A 21,942-nucleotide genomic window follows, 5' to 3' on the forward strand; every position below is an offset into this window, starting at 1 on the left:
CACTCTACTTCTTTTCCGTTCAAGATAATTCCTTCTCTTCTCCAATTCATTTCACAACCAACAATCCTTCAATGGACATGCACATAGAGGCAATGGAGAGCTAGATGGTATTTTTAAGCAGCCAACACTAGAAGCACCTACATAAAGAGAGGCATCAATCGCTCTAGCTAGCAAACATGCAGTGCGTCTCAAGCTAGCCATTCTGTTTTGATACATTAGATATTCTACATGATATTTTAGCTTTAATTCTTATTTTTCAGCATTGATCATTTTTAAGTTATTTCCTACACTTACTTGGGTGGCCCAAGCAAAAGAGCATACTCGATGTCCTTTCATTTGGGGGTAAAGTGACTAAAATTCTTCAGAAGACTTCAAAGAAACAAGTAATTTAGATAGTTGGGAAGCAATTCGTCAAGTCCCAATAAAAGCAGGATTTGATCTTTAATAACTCCAAAGTTATTTCTGGTTGCTGCATTCATTTGGCTGAGGGTGCCAAATACCTTGGCCAACACAAAATGAAGTCTTTTGGATGAAGCCATGCATTAACTGATTAATTATTTGTATTATGAAACAGTAAATTCTTGCCTGCACCATGTCCTAACAGGAGCACAGAATATGTGACCAACAAGGCAAGAAATAGCAGGGCATGTTCAGCTCCAGATAGAAACACGCAGAAGATTAAGGTTCAGGGTTTCTTCTTCTAAGTGCCTTCCAGAACAAAATAAATAAACATGAAAAAGATAACAAAACACCCAGCAGGAATACCATGGAAGCAAGAGGTCTATACAATTAACATTTACAATTTCCATCTAGTGCACTTACATCCTATGTATAGGCCTGTATGTATGCTATATGATTATGACATACGAGATGGAAGAAACAAGGGTTTTGCAGCTAAAAATCTGTTTATTGGCTTAAAATCTGTTTTAGATTTTATATTAACTTACTAGCTCTAATGCGTAATTGATGCTTGTGATAGAGACCAGTGATGATGATGACGATCCAACCACACAAGTTTGTTGTGGGAGCATCATGAGGAAGAAGACATGACTGTAAAACAATGATTAAAGCACCACCTAGACTGCCCATACATACAACATCATGAAAGTCTATTTCTCACTTGAAGGTTAATATCTGAAGACTAATAGCAGTTGCATGATTTTGCTACATTGGCGATGTCCCTATGGAAGTGGAACCACCTTGTAGAATGGTACACTCCTTTTTGGTAAAGATCCGTCTTCTTCGTCATCATCAAACTCAAGCACATAGCTGACAAGAACAAAAAGACAAAATGTGGATACAAGAACAAAAATCTTAAATACAAAGAGTTCCATAATGAAAAGGAATGGAAAGAGAAGAATAGTATATTAAGTTGAATAACTTGTCTCAACAGATCTACACTAAAGATTGGCCATAAATCTCCCAACATATATAAAAAAATAGCATCTTAATACTCAAGAGGGAGGCTTGATGATATATGTTATAATCTCAATTAATGAGATGGGGGCTGTGATCTAGTGACAAAAATTAAATGATGGGCAAGAGCTTTGGAGGACAAAATTCCAAAAGCAGATAAGTATGGAATGCAACAATGGTAGAAACAGACGTGAAATTGAATTCAATTACAATTAATACCAAAAGTAAAACAATTTTCTTATGGCATTTAGTATTTATTATATTAAAAAAACATAAGGGTTGAAGATAAAATTTGAAAAACAGTTGAAGATAAAATTTGCAAACTTATTCTAGATTTTATGTGATCAATGCATTCCATGGGCTTGAAAACACCTCAATTAGACAGTCCTAAGACCAGTGAAACTCTAGGGTTCCAAATGCTGGGCAGTAAAGAGGACTAGAAATATATTATGAGCATTGTAAAGTTGAGAAAGCTGAAGTGGATGGTTTATGATGAATATTATCGTGAAAAATTTAGCAATAGGAAACAAAATAGAGGAGAACTAATTGAATTGGTATAAGCATTCAAAGCGAAGATTCAAGTTCTTTGTATGGAAAAGATCTCGAATTTGTTGAGAACTAATGATGACAGCAGATCTAGTTCCAAACAGGAATTAATGGCAAAGCTTTCATTAAAACATATTCTAATGCTCGGTATTGTTGGTTATGGTTATTGCATACATAATAAAATGTCATCAACAATAGAAAAGTTTTTTTTTTTTTTTGATAGTTACAGCAAAGCATGTTAAAAGTTGCATATTGTAAGTTAAATAATTTCATTCTTAGTGGTGCAAGTTGCTTTCAACAACTTCTCTATATCGATTATTGAATAACATATGATTCCTAGGATACTTGTGAAATAGAAAAGAATGTATCTGGAGTAATAAGCATAACAATAGACTAGATCATAGAAAACAACATTCTTGGTGGTGTTAGTTGCTTGAACAACTTCTCTGTATCGCATAACATATGATACCTAGGATACTTGTGAAATAGAAAAGAGCTCATCTGGAGTTACAAGCATAGCACTAAACTAGATCATAGATAATATGGTATGAAATATCTCTTGACAGAGAGGGAACATGGCTACAAGGACAAAAGACTTACTCTTCAGATTTCCTCTGGATGTTTGCAACATTGTGAGCACCCCGTAAAGAAAAAGAAGAAAGTTAGTAAGATTGTAGCACTAACATGAAGAAATATCAAAACCACTAGAAATTAAGCTTTATTGCCAGCAATGAACAAAAGGATGAATGAGAGGATTCTATTTTACATGTATTCAGATAAATGGATGACGTTTACATAAGATTTGAAGTGACAAACTGTAAATTGAATGCATACCAAAAAGTCCTTGATAATTCACATGATCATGCTCCAGCAAGCAGAAGTAATCTCAAATGGTTGGGTAAATCATACCATGCATGCAATATAAACATAATTGACCCAAAATATCTACTTAACCAGATCGTACTGCCAATTAGCATGTGATAGTCACATATGATAACTTTTATGGCCATTGATCAAGATGCATACCAGATAGATTTGGATGTACTGCAAGTTTACAATGGACAATGGATATGAAAGTCGAAAAAAAATGGGATTGAGAGAAACCAAGGATGCGCACAAGCATGTATATATGTTTGCATGCATGTGCATGTATTCCTCTATCTGTCTCTTTCCATATCATATCATATATTCTTTTATGAACTACTGCAAAAAATACAATAAGGTAGAGCCCTTAAAAGACACATCCACCTAGTACCCAACTCATAAATTCTATATTCGAAAATTAACTAAATAATAAAGAAATTTTTTACAAACCAGAACCACAAATTTAATAACTGAAATCATATAAATCATGCAGATTACATTCACGAAGAAAACATGAAAGAGATATCCTATACAAAAAAAAATTCTAAACTGCAATGTCAAATAAACATCCATCATTGAAAGGAGTCTATATTAGAGGATCGGAAAACCAATTATCTAATCATAAATCTTGTTAAAGTCAATAAGAAAAAATAAAAATTCAAAAGAATTTCTTCTGCATTCACCTAAAACCAGAATTTTCAAATATAAAGAAAAGAAACTATATGCTAGTCATATTTCTTTATCAATAAATATGAAAAATTAGTATTGATGCCAAACCAAAAACTGCATGCTTTGGAGACTACAGGATCCAGTATTAAAAGTGCAGTTCAAATGTTATTACCTTACGGTGATTGACCACAGTTGCCTTATACAAAGCTGTAGTTCCAGGATAAACAGCCAAGACCTGCCTGCCTGGGAGAAAATCTGGAGCACCAGAAGGATCATTTTTCTTTGGAAAAGGAATGATGCGTGACATAGGCAGCTTGTACTTCCTGAATTATAACAATACAAGAGATCATAATCACACAGAGATTGGCAAATTATGATTAGTGCAATTTTTATAAGCAAACCATCAACCAACGACATATACATAATAAAAGCCTTAAGTATTTGGTTTCAATCAATTCCTGAATCATGTACAGGTGTGAACTGTGAACAACCACAAATTTTTAGAGCATTTGAATACCATTTAAGTCATATAGATATAAATGTATGGATATCCATGCAGCATAAAATCCATAGTCTAACTAAATTAAAAGTGAATTTTTTACCACTACTTAACGTCTACCTGGCCAATAAGGCGGTAGTTCATAGAAAAGCCCAAGGTGGCACAAAAAAGAACAAAAGAAAATAGCTGAATTTGAAAAAAATATCTAACATGTATGGAAAACAATGATTCTCCATATTTACATATATGACCACTGTTAACGGTAAAAATCAAGACACCAGTGTTGCAGTGGATGCAGTTCCTACCAAGGCATAATGCTAAACATAAGTTATAACATGTGGGAACCTTTTTATGTGAAGTAAAATAGAAACACAGGTCAATTTTATTACGAGGCATATGGTATGAGAGAAAGGTTCAGGACTAAAGGTATACAATTGATCTGCTGGCAAGGAAAAAAAAATTCAAGAGATGCTACATCAGTAAATTTAAGAGTGAACATAAGGTGTACAAGGTGAGAATCTAAGATACATGCAGAGGTGATGTTTAAGGATGCACAACCATGAATACAGGGCCAAAAGAATGGTATGACCAAAATAACTAATCAAAAGAACGTGTAATGGTGCAATACTAACATGCAAAATTTGATGGAGAAAGATTTGTCACACAGAGCTGATCACAGAATGCAGAATGATAAAAACAGAGCATAATAAAGACAATTTAGTTTTAGCCGATGAATGATGTAGTTAGATCATCAGTGAACTTTGAAATGGTGAGGTGGACAAAGTGCATGGTAAGCAAGTTGAAAAGAACCTTTTGATAGCATGGTAGATTGCTGAGCAAGATACAGAGTGGAAATGCAAAACAATAGGCAGATGACACTAGGAAATAGGTCGTCAATGCAGATGTGAAGCAAGCCACTTATAGTTACCATACATGGTGATCAGCAATTTGAGCCTAAAGGGACAATTTACAAAACTCTGAAAGTAGCGTGGAGACGATGATCGTAGGAACTTCAAGACACATGTTCTTCCAAGATGAAGGGTCTAGTGATGCTAGTTCTCAGTACAACCATAATGTCTATACAGAAATGGAACTTTATTCCCAACATATCATGTTTTAAATGTGAATTAAAGACTCCCTCCAACAAGATATTAACTGAAATTCTAGGCACAAGACTAGATAAATAGACTGGAATGTTTGAAGATTAATTCCAGAAAAGGGATTCAAGAACAGAAAAAAGGATGGTGAAATTCACCAACTGAACCAATAGTGTGCAATAGTAAAAAATGGTTTTTTCAAGAGCTGAGATTGAAAGCAAAGGATAGGAAGGGTGAAAGCTATTTCAGACATTAGGCAGAGAAATGCCTCCAACAGGAAAAGAGAGGTGCATTAGGTGCTCATAATCAGTCAGAGAACAAACAAAGAAACAGCTAATACAAGTGCACTGAACCAAATAAATTAAAATGACTAACACAGCGAAATCTGAGATGGCAGGTTTCAAAACTAGCAAGAAGATGTGGATGGCATGTGACTAAAGATTCCTTAGTCAAATAAGCTAATACGTCATGTATTTTGAGCCTTATTTTCTAAAACTTGCATATTTCAGACGGCCTGTTATCAACATTTGCTTTGGGGCTTCTTGATTACTCACCTCAATAGTATGGTTAAATAAATTCTTCAACTCTCTCCCTTTTAACCAGGCCTTTCTACCCATCTTCTATTCTCTCAGATATAGATATATATATATATATGTGTGTGTGTATGTGTGTCTATATATATATATATATATAAAGCCAGACTAGAATTAGGTCGATCGGATTTGGACTCATCTTTGGTCAAGTCAAAACTCTACAATAGGGGTCCTACATCAATGATCCAAACCGTTGGATGTGATCTACTACCTCAAAACTGTTTGTACACAAAAAATCATATGATTTGGAGACTCCTAGCCTATACATCAAATAGTCAAAAATTAGATAACCTAAATAAAATTAAATTAGATGTATTTTGTGATCACTTGATGCATATACTAGGGATCTTCAAATTATATAATTTTGGATGTGCAAGCAGTTTTAGGTAGTAGATCACATCCAACAATTTGGATCATCGATGTAGGACCCCTATTGTTCAGTTTTGGCCTGTTCAGATCTGAGTCCAAATCCGATCGATCTTATCCGGATCTGTCCTTGTATATATATATATATATATATATATATATATATATATATAGAGAGAGAGAGAGAGAGAGAGAGAGAGAGCACCATCATTTTTCTCCTTTTTTTCATTGTTTTTACCTTTAACAGACAACTCATTAACTCATAGAAGCACTAATTCTAGAACATCAAGCACATGTTGGACTGCAATTATCCATTCAAGGACACCTGAATCAAAATATCATATTAGACCTTGTTCAGTCTGTGCAGAATGGATCACCTATGAATAGGCTTACTGCATTTAAACAGACCAGTCAAAACTTTGCCATATTGCTCTTGATCTTGCTGCTTCTTGTCAAGCTTATATAGTATGACTACCCAGGTCACAATATGGTATTAAAGTATATGACAAGTGATACAGCAGTGATTGAAGATCACTTGTTGCACATCACTAAAGGATGCAATGGATGAAAGAACTTGCTCCAAAGGCTTTGTGATCATTAATCTGAGCCACAGAGTGCCAAAATGGCATGATCCTCAACTTTTGAAGGTGTCTTGGACTAATCCATCAAATCAACATGACAAGGAACAAATTGAAGCCTGAAATCTGCTTAACCAGTTCAGATTTTGCTTAGTCTTTAGTTGTCTTGTGCATTTTTTTTTAATTGAGTATGGTGATGGTTTAAAAAATTTTTTAAGCAGAAAAAAGAATGACACACCCTAAAGAATGACATCCCATGAAATCCAATGTTTGGCATTATTCACACTACACTACCCTAAAGAATGACATCCCATGAAATCCCTCTCTTTCTTTTTTCCACTAGTAAATTCGTCACGTCAAAGATAGTTGGGAGCTAAGTTGTTTAAATTTTAACTATATTACCTGGACACTCCATTTAAGTTGTTTGGGAGTGATGATACTTTCATATACTTTGACACAACATGACATGACAACACATGGATGGACATTTCACTACATACCCTGTTGACATCAGCAAAAAATGTAGGGTGGACATTTCACTCCAGACCCTGCCAGACACTCCCAAAAATGCAGGGCCCTCTTAATTTTAAATGCTGGATACTTTAAGTGTCCTTGTATTTTTTCAATACCAAGTTATCAAGCTTTTGTGGAGACTTCAAGTGAACTGTCCTTATGCTTGTAACATAAAGTTATCCAGATTAGGTGGACATTTTAAGCAAAGTGTTATTAATCATATTGACACTTCCAGTGAAATATCATTATATCATGAATATATATATATCCCAGTTAGTTATCAACTTAAGTGTCTCAACACATCTTAATTAACTTTATATGTACCTAGCAAATAAATTAAACAACATGACAAATCATGGCTACTTTATTAATTTATTTGTTAGATAGCATCTATAACTCTCCTCTATAATTTCTTGTTTTTTGAGTAAGCATCAAAATGCACAAGCACATGTATACTTGTATGTTATATATACCCATGCCTCAGTTTTTAGACGTGGTTGTGTGTACGTGTGTGCATGCACATGTGTGGCTGGTTTTATAAGTGGACTGCATTGAGATGCAAAGCATTGTAAGGAAGACATTATTGAGAAATAAAGAAAAAAGCCTGGCACAGCTGCTTTTCCTACTCTTAATCCTTCTTTTTCCCATATTTCTTCTTCTTATTTCTCTCCTCCATCTGCTAGTTTTCTCTTTTCTTATATATTTCTGTTGTTATTCTTCTTCTTGCTGGAATATTTGAACTGTAGATTGGTTTTTCAGCAGGATAATATATCAGATTTGTTAAAATCTTATCCCTCTCACTTATGTTTATTAATTTATTACCGTTATTCTTCTTTTTGCTTTTTGGTAATGCTGTTATTCTTCTTTAATTGCTTGATGCTGCGTAGCTGATTCAGTTGTGTTATAAACTAGCTTGATCTGATATGAATATTTCTTTTCGCTTCTCCTAATCTCCTCGAGCCTAACGATTGATTTTTGCTTCTGGGTCTTGTTAATTAACCAATTGACCTTAAAAGCTTAAGCTGAAGAGAATGGATAATGACATATATTAGGTCCAACATTCCCCACTGAAGCACATACATTGAGACTCATGACCTCCAGCAAACTTAGGCAAGATAACAATCAGGTTAGTTAAATAATAAGTGGCATTTTGAAGGGAATCGAACCCATGGCCTTCAGCAAACTTTGGCTTTGTTGCCATGTTAATTGATCAACTGGTCCTAAGACCTTAAGCTGATAGCCACCCCATTAACTGGTCCCAAAAGAAGGGATCATCAACAAGTTCATCTAACTTGACATAAAGAATGCCCTAGAAATCTTGGCCATAGTTTCAAAACATCCTATTACCACCCTGGAAACCTTAACGGAGCTGCATGAACTTTCTTTTCCTCTTCAAGCGAGTAACATGTTCAAATCCCTTTTTTTCCCAATATAGGACAGGAATCACTCAAATTTTGATCAAGCCTTGATAAACCCTTCTCTGTTTGGCCTGTCATCAGTTATATGCTTTACATCCTACATGCTGAAGTGAGCCAAACATTGTGGCCTTGAGGCCTTCCCTGACTCTTTATGATTTCTTTGAGATAATCCCATGGGAAGAATATGTCAACATCTAGTCCTAAACTTTGAAACATTATTTTCCTTCTATTTATGTTTGCTAGTTGGGTTCCATCTTAGATCATTTTGCTGATCAACTTTTCTTGACTTAAGATACAAGGCCGACATGAAGTGCTCATGCTATCCTCGAAATATTTGGGTACGACAGCATGTGCTAAGAATGCTTAAAAAGTTTCAATGCCTTCCTCTCAGCCTCAACTAGTTATTTGATTGGTCCTATCCTATATCAACTCTGTGGCGGATTTATTCTTTTTTGCCACTGCATCAATCTGGACCATTAATTTCATCATCCATTACATGATCATTCATCTATCTATTTTAGTAAACATGAAAATAAAATTATTTCTTCTTAGGAATGTGAAAAAAGAAAAAAGAAAAAAACCAGCCATCCAAGAAGTATGTGTACTTCACTTCAAGGACACAGGGAAGAAGTATCCAAGTCATTCTATAAATATTAAAGATTTTATTATGGTGGAAAAATGAGAGCTAAAGAATGCTCCCCATCATGAATTTGTGATGAAAATATACAGAGCCATAAATTAGTTCAACATCCTCTTTCTGATGACTTGGAATTTTTATGGGATGTCCAAAAAAAGAATGCTAATATGAAAAACAAAAACAACACAGAATAGCAAGCCCAATCTTTTTGCAACGAGTAAACTGAATGCCAGGAAATTAATGAAAAATAAAGATGAGAGTTTGTGCATAAGCTACCTCTGAACACTTTCTTCATCATCACCAGGCTCCTCATCAAGCACTTCAAATCTGCACATTTCATTAAGATTCACAATATAAAGAGTACAATATGATATCCCAATAAAACCCACTAAATGTAACTATGATCTTGCACATGCTTTTAAAAATAGAAAATAATAATGATTACAATTATCTCATTACAATATACCAAACTATGTTTATTTTTATCTTTGTGGAAGCCATCCAAATAATTTCAGCTTTTTTTCTTTTTAAACAAGTAATGATGGCTATTATTAACCATTGCACCTGAAAAAGTTAGAACATGAATTCACGGTTTCCCCTTGAAGAAGTAAGAAGTAACCAATCCTAGATAAACCAGGATAAATGATATTAATTACAGTTATCTGTAATGCAAAAGAACATTCTTATTTATAAATAAGGTAAGATAAGCCTAATTTTACATCATATGTGTTAGATGCGTATGCACCCAGATTTTGAGACAGTATATTTAGTTGAGACACACTACGTGCAATGTTTTCTGACCATGTTCCAAAAAATACAGTGCATGTGGCTACATGTACGCCCACATATGACTGCATCTCATTGCATACATGTGGTTACTCTATGCAGCCATACCACATATGGATTGGAGATGATGATCAACTTAACATTGTGTGACAGCATATGTGGCCCGCTTAGCAATGTGCGAATGCATATGCCATCTCACTTAGCATTCTGGAGCCACATATGCATCCCAACCTTATATGGGCCCATGTAAATGAAGCAGATTCAACCTGATGGGTAGGTTTGACATGGATTTCAGATTGACCTGATAAAGCTATCAACAATGTTAATACGTTGACTATGGTATATTGCCATTGGGTAATACATACTAAGTATTGTTATTAATATTGCCATTATCTATTGAAAAAGAATTACTATCATTATTGTTCTTATTATTGCATTTAATGCATTATATTTATTTTTAGATAGTTAAAAAAATAGTAACCACATACACACCTGCATATGCGGCCCTCGTACTACATGTGCATTATACAGTCCCTTGACTAGCCACATACAGTAGCTGCCTCTTAAAACACTATTTCCTGATTTGCGGTGCGTCACTTCTCATGACACAATTATTGTCAATAGGTGGCAAGATTTTAAAGAGTTAGATTAGCTTCTTTATGCACCTAAGATTTTTACAGTGTAAATTGGGACATTGCACCTTCAACAACAGCCATTGATGAAGCATCTAGGATTAAGTGACCATTCTGGTCATTGGGCAATGTTAGCTCCACCTTGCACATGGGTATGGAATGTTGTGTCTTGAGTGGTTTGTGGTTTGTGAGTCTGCTTCTTAAAATCGTATTGCTATGTACCAGATTTCACTAGATTTACCATAGAACAGACTGCTATAATCGCTGTTGGACCAAATCAGGGTGCAAGAATAGCACATTACGAAGTAGCTGTCATCAAGCATCGGGCTTTTGTCAAAAAAAGAAACCATTGATAGGGATGTCAATAGGCTGACCAATCGGCCTAATTTCTACGGTTCTAGGCATTGTTGTCAAGATGGATTTATTTAAAATTCGAGTTACTTTTGTCAAACCTATATGTTAATGTATGTATTCCCCATTAGCGGGATATCATGACTGGAGAGATATGATATGGCACTTCAGCAATGTTTCAAAATTACAATCCTAATATTAGCTAGCCTTCAGTTGGATGAAATTTTCTATCTGATCATGCACAGAACTCTAATAGTGCATGTGCAATCTTGGAAACTTCAAATTTTGGGGCATTTTGACGTGTGCAAACCTGGACACCTTATGACACTTCATACCATCAAATATGATGACATCATCATCATTGCATGTCTAGTTTTGGCACTTCTAAATTAAAGGATGGGCAAAATTTTTGAACTTAAAGAGAAATAAGTTCGGTTCATTATTCATTGTAAATTTGCATCTTATACATTTTCAAATATCAATATAAGATACAAATATTTACCTGTTCTTAGTTTTTTTCCAAAAGAGAGAAAAGTTGACTCCCTTGACAACATCATAGAGGTTGATAAACCAGACAGAAGATTAAGTTCCATGAAGAAAACCAAGTCAGTAACCCTTAAAAGCTAAAGAAAAGCCACTGGTGTACATTCTGCGAGCAGATTATCATACCTTTGTGAAGAAACGACACACTAACTATATACTACCACAATTGTAAATAAATAGAAAAGCTAAGACTATTTATTGGTATTTTGATAATAAGTAGCAAAACCAAGCTGCACCCTATCTCTATAGTGTTGGCTTCATGCATCTTGAATTGCCAACACCATTCCATTAGTATATCAAAAATGAAAGCATATTACAGTATGAAACAGATTACTATATTTAGAAAATGTTTTGAGGATCAATTTTATGACTTCATTTAAAACCAAAGAATGAAATCAAGATGGCCAAAAAAAAGAACTTACTCCTTGGCATCCTTATCAAAATGAATTACTTTTACAACAAACCACTCATCCTTTTCAGCATTTTCGGCATCATCAGTGACCCTAGCTGCCACCTGAAATAAATAACACTAGTAATTATAAAAACAATACCAAGTTTAGTGATATTTATAAACTAATGTATTAAAAATTGAGATATGATAACCACTCAACATGCCTGAGTTACAGCAATCCCAAAATGAGTTGCAAAAAATGGGAGGAAAGAGAAATTAAAGCACAAAGTCAAGCAGTACACTTGATTATGCAAAGATGCTAGTCTTGATTTTGCAAAGATGATGAAGTCCACAAAGAATGAAACATGCATGAATGAATCAGACTTCTTCCACTTGCCCCCAAGTGCTCCTGACACAATGATCTACTCTGATCCACTTCCAAAGCTTTCAGTTATGAATGATGGTCCCACCACAGATCTCAGGTAAGAACAATGGGAAAGAAGATTCAAAGTACTTTTGGATTTTCATTGTCAGCAATTTAATAAAATTACTGAATGGAGAGAACAAAGATAAGTTAGCCTTGTCATTATGAATGTTTATAAAACAAAGATTCTCAAGCTAGGAGCCCTACTTGCTCTTCGCCTAACATCCATAGGTTGGTCCATCACTCGTAATAGTATCTCCCTTCAACCTGTTTTCTCTCTAATGCATTGAGAACATGATTTTATTGGGTTTACAAACCATTCCATATTAAAGCCATTATTTCACCAACGTCTATACTCCACCCATCATTTAAGCTTTAGTACCATACCCCATAGGGGTCAATATCATATGGTACACCCTAGTACCAATACATTTGTTGGAGCAGCACTGCACCTGTACCAGTGCCATATCGTGACAGCATGGCATACCCTGTAACTCCCAGTATGAGTGGATACCTAAACCTTGTTCCATCCTCTATATTTTATACGTTTTTATTACAAGAATTAGATGATTAAGAGTATCTTCCCTTCTTTTATGTATGAGAAAGATATGTATTACAATGGTCCATTGAAGATATTACAACAAATATGGAATACAACTAATTTAACATAAATGGTTCCCAACCTAACTGGATGGACTATCATTCTATATTCGGATTTCAGATACCAGACAGAGAAAACAACAGCCACCCACAGCCAAACAGACTTGTTAATAGGATATGGCTCAGTCTTCCTATCAGGTTTGAAGTACCATGGTACAGGAGTGTACCAGTTACATACTAGCACAGTATGCACAGCACATGCTCATATTCACTCATGATATGCCAATATAGTGCCAATACAGCACACAGTACATACTGCAGTACCAGGTGGCACTTATCACAGTATACTCTATTTATGCTTCTTATACATGAAAATAGAATGCAACATCAGCTTTTTTCCTTGATGGTGACTGCACTACTATATATTAAATGTTCAAATCATGTGTATGAGATAACATGATAAGATCCTCTACATTGACTATTGGACATTAGGCGCCAAGGAAGCAATCACCATTGCAAATGCACAACAAAAATTTTGCGGAAAACAATATAAATTCAGGATTTATGCAAAAGCTTGATTTACTGCCGCCAGCACTTCTCCTCTATTAAAAATTACAAAGGAGAAATAACAAAGAAAGGAGAGAGAAATTATAAGAACAATTTACCAAAACATTATAGCAGCAGAAGGAATCAAATAAGAGAGAAACATGACTAATAGATTGGACCTCTAGCATCTTCTAAATACCATAGTCACACTAAATTCTATCCATATAGCCCTGAGATTGGAACTTATATGCCCTACAGCTGATTGTTTCTTTCCCCCTTCTTTTTTTTTTGAGACAATAAAAGACATGAAAAAGCAGGAGCAGCAATATGCCTTAAAGGCAAGCACAGTAATCAGATTTGTCATAAAGGTCAAGAGGCAGGAAAAGAAGTACATATAAGGCATTCAACAGAGAAGATGAAGAGAGGAGAGAAAAAAGAACAAAGGCAAAAAAGAGAAGGGGCGGGGGGGGTGTAGTGATAATGATGTGAGCATATGGATTGCGATAGTCGACTCATGCCCCCTCAACTCTTTTTATACCATTAGAAGCTTAGAGTGGCTGCCCCCTAAAATATGGATAAAATATATTCCAGGTTTCATATGAGGTTGTTTGTATGGTTCAAGCCCTTTGTCCAGCGAGGACTGTTACAATGTTTCCAATGAATCTCAAACAAGTATTTGCAGTCAACATTTTTAATAGGAACACGCCACATTCCCCTATATCAGTAAGCACAATCAAATCTTCTGGAGCCTACAAATCATGATTCTAACAACTCTAATTGCAAGGCCTTATGGGTTCACAAGCAATAACTTCTGGATAACTAGCTAAACTAGAATCTTTCCACCTAGACACAATTTGAAATTTCATTTTCATCAAACTTCTCCAACTCAAACCATGAAACCTGGAGTAAACAAATTGGTTGGTTTAAGAGCCAACTAAAATGTGGGATGTGATAGCCACCTACATCATGAACTTTATGGATCACCTTCATGATAATAACAATCCAACATGGTAGACCAAAAGGAGGAGCACATCATAGAAAAGTTAAAGAGAAACAAGAGCAAAACAAAAATCAAGTGATCATGTATCTCATAGAAAGATGCCTACGTCTATGGAGAGAATAACCAAACTGACCCTACATGAATGAGCTTTTACCATAGAACGATCATTTGGCTATGCGTCGCTTGACCTTTTTGGCATTCTCTAGCTTATGATAGCAAGTGTTCTCTTACCCCTAGAAGGCTAGAACCATACAAAAGGGGATCTCTATCATTATTATACCTTGTTTTTTTAATGCGCTATAGAAAGGCATCAGCCATAAAGATCTTTATGGAGGCATTTGGTATGGAATGATCCACCCAAGATCAAGGATGATGTGGATGGAGATGATGAAATTACTGCATTTGGTTACACCATAGTGATCCTACATGATAGTGATTTCAAATCATCCCCACTTCTCAAATCATCCCCCAACCCAGCGATAGGATACCAATCCTCAAGGTCGGAAATCCAAGATCACCTCCAGACAGTGATCTTATGCCGAAATATAAAGACAAAAATATCCCTTAGTCTAGTAAAAAAATTGATATATCAATATAATCGTTAATATATTATATCATAAATATGATATTATATTATATTTGAAATTATATATTATATTTTAATATATATTATATTATAATATATTATTAATCATATGATTGTCATATTATGATTCAATGATAATTTTAAATTAAAGTAATAATATCTTATCATAATTTATATTTATATCATAAATATATTGAATATATTACTTCTATTTGCCTTATTTTTCTAATCAAAGTAAATATCTGTATTAATAAATAATATATTATAAGTATAAATAAAAATATTAATTCTATAATAACAATTAATATATTTTTATAGGATTAATAAGTTATAGGACTACTAAATATATTTTTATAGAATCTATTAATTATTAAGATATTAATAAATATAATAATATTTTATTTATAATATATTATATATGATTAATAAATATATTTTTATGGCATATATTATGGGTAGTTTTGGTATTATATAACCAATAATCTTAGATTCCTATAGAATACCAAAAGGGTTACTCATGGATATCTGAGGATCTTTAATCACCAGACCATAGCCTACTAAACATAATGATCTTAGATCACTAGTGATTAGATCACCACAAAACTTGGATCACCAGTGATCTTATATCACCGTGATGATCCTATTTGGGTCACCAAATGCTACCTATAAGTAATAATTCTTAACTTGGGATGTCCATCTGAGTTTCTCTTATATGATACCCATGGTGGACATTAATCTAATCTCCTTAGATGTCTTGATGGTAGTAATTAGTAAATAAGATGAAGGTAGTTCTCCAGAGAAACAGAAACCACTTCAAGTTAAGTCTGATCAGCCGTATTGTAAAAATAGCAGAGGCATATAAACTACCAGAATAACTAGGAACAAGCATGGGAATGCAGTGAGAATATAGGGAACCACATAGAGAAGGAGAACAAATTTTCGGAAAAAGGACATGACGTGTAAAAGATGCATGAGCTATGGAATGTGTGATGACAAATAAAAATAAAATTGGGGACTAAAATAGAAGAATAGACTTTTCTGTTTTTCTCAAAGTAAAACAAAAGGCTTGAAAAGAGGAGAGCAAGTTGTAGGAATAGGGACATGAAGCAAAAAAGAAATGCATGAGAAATGAAATGAAATGTGTGATGACAAATAAAAATGAAATCAGACACTAATATGAAAAATAGACTTTCCATTTTTTTCTCAAAGTAAACAAGAGGCTAGAAAAGAGATAGTTTAACTGAAATCTAATGTTAAGCTTGAAGAAAGTTTCATATATTAAAAAGATAAAAAGGAAATACATTCTTAATGGTTCTTTCTGGTAGGAATGGACATTCTAATAAGAAAGCATTTTAGAAAAATCATGCATGACTGACAACATAAATAATGGCAAAAAATTTCATTAATTGTTCCATGTAAGGGCATTTCTTGGACATTCCTCATAATGCTTCCTCATATTTTACACATGTTTTCCTTTCCGCATATTGTTATTTAAGTCTCCCACTACTAACTTCAATTTTCTTCTTTATTTTCTCGTCTCTTTGTCAATGCTAATAAATATAATAAGGTCCAGATATTCAAAAAATATACAAATAAGAAAAATTAAGGCATATATTTGTAATAGATTAGGTGATAAATAAAAATATAATGATGTCAAAACGCAATTGATTATCCAACATGAACTATCCATCACAGATCTAATTAAGTACCTGCTCTCCCTTCAAATTAGCAGCCTGCTCAAGTTGGCTTCTCATAGATGCAGCAGAAGTCAATCGAGAAAGATCCGATTCTGACTTCATTCGCTTCTTTTTCTGCTCACTAACTTCTGCAATGAATCACCAACACTTATGCTAGTGACAAATAAAGAACACAAACATATGCAAATTACTAATAGTGCAGGATGTCACCATGTTGTGCCAATTTTTACTAAAGGGGTTGATAGTAGGAACCTTTTAACCATAACCATCTTGACAATGCTATTAACACTAACTGACAAACTCAAAAAGCATTTCCAAATGGAGTTATCAACTCAGGCTTCTTATGTTCAATCTCTTTATTCAGACAACGATCTGGAATCCCCACAGAACATTAAAGCCAGATGCTGATGAAATAAACCGAAGAAATCTCAGTTATTAGAATTCCGGAAAGGGAGGCAGAGAGACAACAAAAGTTGCTGTCTGTGTTGCAACTTTTAGTTTTTTCCCCCTTCCCAACAATAGAAGAAAAAAAATGATTAGATGAGTATCTCTCACCCCTCTTATATGAACACGAAAAATGTATGAACAAATTTCTTGAGAATGGCCTAATGCAGTTGCATGATTAAGAACAGATTGAAATTGATCTGCACCTATTTTAGTTGCACAAAAAATTCTCTACCTATTACATTGTGTAAAATGTGCCTCAATCAGATTTTACAATGATTATCAAACGAGAAGTGACATGAAACAATAATTTAAAAATGTGATTGCTGTCAAGTTCAAGCCTGGAAAAAAAAGGTAGAGGACTGATTTTTGTTGGTGCCAGCATTGGTACAAATTATGAAATACTACTGAAGATGTTTCACTAAGCTGACCCCTTACGGTTGGAACTTGGAACCAACAGTGATGATCACATTTTTTTTGTATGTTTCCAGTCCTACCATAGGCAGCTTAAAACATAAAAGCTTTGCCATGCTCGCTTATATGTTAAAAAGAATATAATGTATCACGATCTAACTACATTAAAGAATATATGACAATAAAATATGAACATAAGGCTCCACTAACAAATTTAGTGCTAAATGGCTGTTGATTTTATCCGTGAGCTCTGAAGGGAACTGATAAACAAGTTAACCATGTAGGACTGCCAAATACATGCTGCGAGGCATATCCTTAATGTTGTTTTACTAGGTACAAAAAGGTTGAAGCAGCAATTTTTCAGAATATAAACCTTTTTATGGAAGTTTGAAGTTTTTAGGAAGCCTAAACAAAATATCGGCTTCTTAGTGAAACACGACGATTTCCATCTTGATTGCAGAAATATCCAGCATGCATTTCATATATATATATATATATATATATATATATATATATATAATTTAAAAAAAGGACACTCTGGTTCCAAGCTTATAACACTAACCTATCTTTTTCCTCTGTGCAGCCGAAAGTCCTGATTGTAGTAAAGCATCCAGATGGCCAATCAATGCACTTGAAACACTAAAATTGCAAATTATATTACAATGTCAACTCAGATATATTCTGCTACAACAATAGAAATTTTCATATAGTTGAAAATAATGCAAACGTTTTTTTATGTGTAGACACTATTGCAGTCCCAGAAATACTAAACCTAAAACAGAAGTAATCAGTAGCCCAAGTCAGCAGACTTGTGAAACCACAATTTCCAAAGATGATAGGCAATGTCCCAATAATTTGCAATGAAAATTTGAATATTTTCATTCCGAAAGGAACAAAATAAACACTATTTAGTCCACAGGCCAAAGGCTCCAGATAGTTCAGATGCGAACATGGACGCCTTATTGACCAAAAGATTTTGACTCTACTTTAACCAGAGAAACTAAAACTGCTCCCCAAATTTATTTTCATTGTTAACTAACAATTACTTTGGGTTATTAATTATACAGCTAGAAAATAAAGTATTGGCCTAAAGTGATTTAGAACTTTATTGATTCATTAGTCAACATCTAAATGATAGTCATGCTGTCAATATTTCAAAAAAAAAAAATGACAAAGGAATGAAATGACAGGGGATATGTTGGTTCATCGAAAAAAAGACTGCAAAGTAGAATTCTTCTTAAAGAGACGAAACTTAGATTTCCAAGAGAGCAAAATGGAAAAGAATAAAATGAAATGAGAACCAAGGAAAAATATTAGTTGCAGAGCTAATTTCACTTGGATATGCACCATCAATATTCTGCTTTTTTTTTTTTACTCTTGTCAAATTGTTGATTTTCCAAGATAACAACAAGGGAAGCATTTCTCATGTGGTTTGATCCAAGGATTCTAATGGAACAATTTCTACAGTATTTTTCTGAGCGGCTTCATATATTGTCATGTCAAGTAAATATCATTACCAGAAGCACGTGATCCACATATACATACTTCCCTGTTGGATTTGTTGTGATATCACATGTAAAGCTTAAAGTTAACTTCAAGCATGTTCACAAGATGATTTAAACAACAGCTGCTGGATTAATTAGACAGCCAGATCTATTTTCCTTGACTAACAACAGTCTTTTTGTACTTTCTGGAACATATTGCTTAAATTAAAAGCTTAATGTAGATGATGATGCTCACCAGCACTTGACCATTAATCACATTGCTTTTCTAGGTCAAACATCATAAAGGATCTTATTAAACAATATGGAGTTCCAGAACACATATGCACCCCCTGACATTCTCAATAGCTACAGTCCACAGTTCTTAGCACGTACCTCACTTCATTATCTGAGAGATCTTTTACCAGGATATATAAAGTCCGGAGCCTAGTTAACATGGCATCTCCTGATTTTTCAGCAACCACCTCTGGAGCTACACCGGCACGCCAAAATATAAAAAGGAAGCAAGAAAGAAGAAACAAAAGGAGGATTCAGGTTGTCAACAATAATTATGAATACAAAGGCACGTAAAAAAGTCAACAATCATTCTGTTAGCTAATAGGAATAAAAATCCATGAAAAAGAGCATACATTCAGAACAGACAATGTCTATAACATACTTATCATGTCTTTCTATGAGTATGTAACAAACTTTATTGAAGGTTTCAATCTGATATAACATATGCACATGACTGCCTTGGTATCTTACAAATGCTTGCAGCTCCTAATAATCATGCTACATGTGTGATAAGAATTGTTATCTTTAACAAATTTGTTAAATTGCTGTCATGAGATTATCTTTGCTTTGTTTCTGTCTGAGATGTTAGATAATAGGCTTTGTTTCTATCATGTTTGATGTTGCTGTAAGTAATCGGAGGGTGGCTGTTATAGCATGTTACCACTTACCATGAGAAAATATCAACTAGGCATGTTCATTGTAAGTTGTTGGATCCGAAAGAAAAAATCCCATGCCTTACATTGTCAGTTTAAAGATTGAATAGAAATTGTCATCTAAGATGCAACTTGAAGAAGCAAGGATTATAATGAGGCTTAAGTTGTTAAACATTCCATTTGAAAGTAATAGAAACATCATGAGAACTCCCATGATAGGAATTATATATAATATTTCATGGGAAAGGAGCATCTTTCATGATTAGAAACATCTTGAAAGTTTTTCAAGCAACTAAAGTATACACCTCCAATAATGAGATAAAAATAAGAAATTAACTTGGAATTCATGTGTGGTTTAGAACTCAAAGAAGTAGCAATAAAAATAAGGAACAATCATCCCAATGTGATGCTTGTGATTTTGGGACATAATTCCTCAAGGACAAACACCTCTAGGCTCCTATCATGCAAATGCAAAAGACAACATTTTGCTTCCTATAATCTAAGCACAGAAATCCCAATTTTAAGTTCAGTTCAGCAAGTCATTGTTCCTTTTCTGATAATTTTGATAAGAGGAATATCAGATTCCACAGCCTTGATGCATTTTTTTAAATAGCAAGAAATAACAGAAATGCTAAAAAAATTGCTGAAAGTTGTGAAGAGGGGATAAAATTTAACTAATCAACTAACTAAAGCATAAAATGGCATGTTTCCGTAGTGTCTTATGCTAAGCTGCTAACTAGGCTGCATAAAAAAGTCATGCAATGGCTTCTCAAGCCTAGTCCGATGAAAGGAAAAAGAAGCCACCAGAACAAACTTCAATAACCAAGACATTTCCAAAGAAAACAAGCATAATGCAAATTATATAATTCATTCGATTTATAAGGAATGATTCTGTAGAGATTTTGTGGTGCCCCCATAGCCTTGGAGATGACCATAGGTGGAGACGGTTCGATAAGCTCCAGATTCGCTATGACGGGCGTAGTCATAGGCTAGGGTGGAGACGGTCCATAGCATCCATGGGGTTTGATGGAGGCTCAAGTGCGGTGTTTGCGAGGCCTAGGAGAAGGTGGACCAAGGTACCGGAGCTCGGGATGAAGCTGTGGGAGAAGCAGCAGTTTCAGCAGGTTAGTCGACTCAAGACTGAGACTGAGTCGACTAAGTCGCAAGTGGGTTGACCTAATCTCAGTCTAGGTTGGATGAAGCTGCGGGAGAAGAAGCAGTTTCAGCAGGTTAGTCGATTCAGATTGAGACTGAGTCGACTAAGTCGTAGATGGATCGACTCAGTCTCGGTCTGAGTTGACTATGTCTCAGAAAAATAGAAAGCAGGATCTCGAGACGCTGTAGCACGATACGCAGGTTAGTCGACTTAGATACAGCGGTACGCAGGTTAGTCGACTCAGATTGGACTCAATCTCAGTCTGGATTGACTATGTCTCAGGAAAATAGAAAGCAGGATCTCAGGACGCTGTGGCACGATACACAGGTTAGTCGACTCAGATACAGCGGTACGCAGGTTAGTCGACTCAATGCCAATCTGAGTCGACTCAGTTCCAGGTGAGTCGACTAAGACTGAGACTTAGTCGACTCAGACATGGGCTGACAGCAGGATGGAGTTTTCTATTTGGTCTACGATTGGATTTTGATCCTAGGATCTTAAGATCTGGGTTTAAGAGGTCTTAAGGAGGCTAATTATGAGAGCATGTGAGATGTGAATGTATATGGGCTTGGTAAGTGCTTTCATGAATTGGGTGAGCCTAGAAAAGTTTTTTAATTAGGTAAGACCCATTGTTCCAAGTATATAAATACTTGTATATGTAACCTGGTTTAGTATGAATGAATCAATCTTTTTTCTCCCTAAATCCTCATCTCTCTCTTTTCTCTCTGATTGCACGCCATCCTAG

At 34.7% G+C, this 21,942-nt stretch overlaps 1 protein-coding gene across 1 annotated transcript; it reads right to left on the bottom strand.

Annotated features, from left to right (window-relative positions):
- Positions 1–769: 769 nt before the first annotated feature.
- LOC140851555 (SAGA-associated factor 29 homolog A-like) lies at positions 770–19,619 on the bottom strand. Its single transcript, XM_073243285.1, has 8 exons — positions 19,488–19,619; positions 18,173–18,249; positions 16,765–16,880; positions 11,931–12,022; positions 9,473–9,523; positions 3,668–3,818; positions 2,563–2,576; positions 770–1,269 (listed from the first exon to the last, which is right to left on the bottom strand). The coding sequence occupies exons 1-8, from the start codon at positions 19,547–19,549 to the stop codon at positions 1,182–1,184; spliced, it is 651 nt and encodes a 216-aa protein (XP_073099386.1). The 5' UTR covers positions 19,550–19,619; the 3' UTR covers positions 770–1,181.
- Positions 19,620–21,942: the final 2,323 nt, after the last annotated feature.

Source organism: Elaeis guineensis, chromosome 9 (assembly GCF_000442705.2).
Source record: "Elaeis guineensis isolate ETL-2024a chromosome 9, EG11, whole genome shotgun sequence".
Lineage (NCBI taxonomy): Eukaryota > Viridiplantae > Streptophyta > Magnoliopsida > Arecales > Arecaceae > Elaeis > Elaeis guineensis.

Bases quoted from the DNA above. Each gene is read 5' to 3' on its own strand.
- LOC140851555 (XM_073243285.1), bottom strand. From the start codon at position 19,549: ATGTTAACTAGGCTCCGGACTTTATATATCCTGGTAAAAGATCTCTCA. The intron at 18,250-19,487 runs GTACGTGCTAAG...TTGCAATTTTAG, and splicing joins CTCTCAGATAATGAAGTGAG to TGTTTCAAGTGCATTGATTG. The intron at 3,819-9,472 runs GTAGCTTATGCA...GTTATAATTCAG, and splicing joins GATGAAGAAAGTGTTCAGAG to GAAGTACAAGCTGCCTATGT.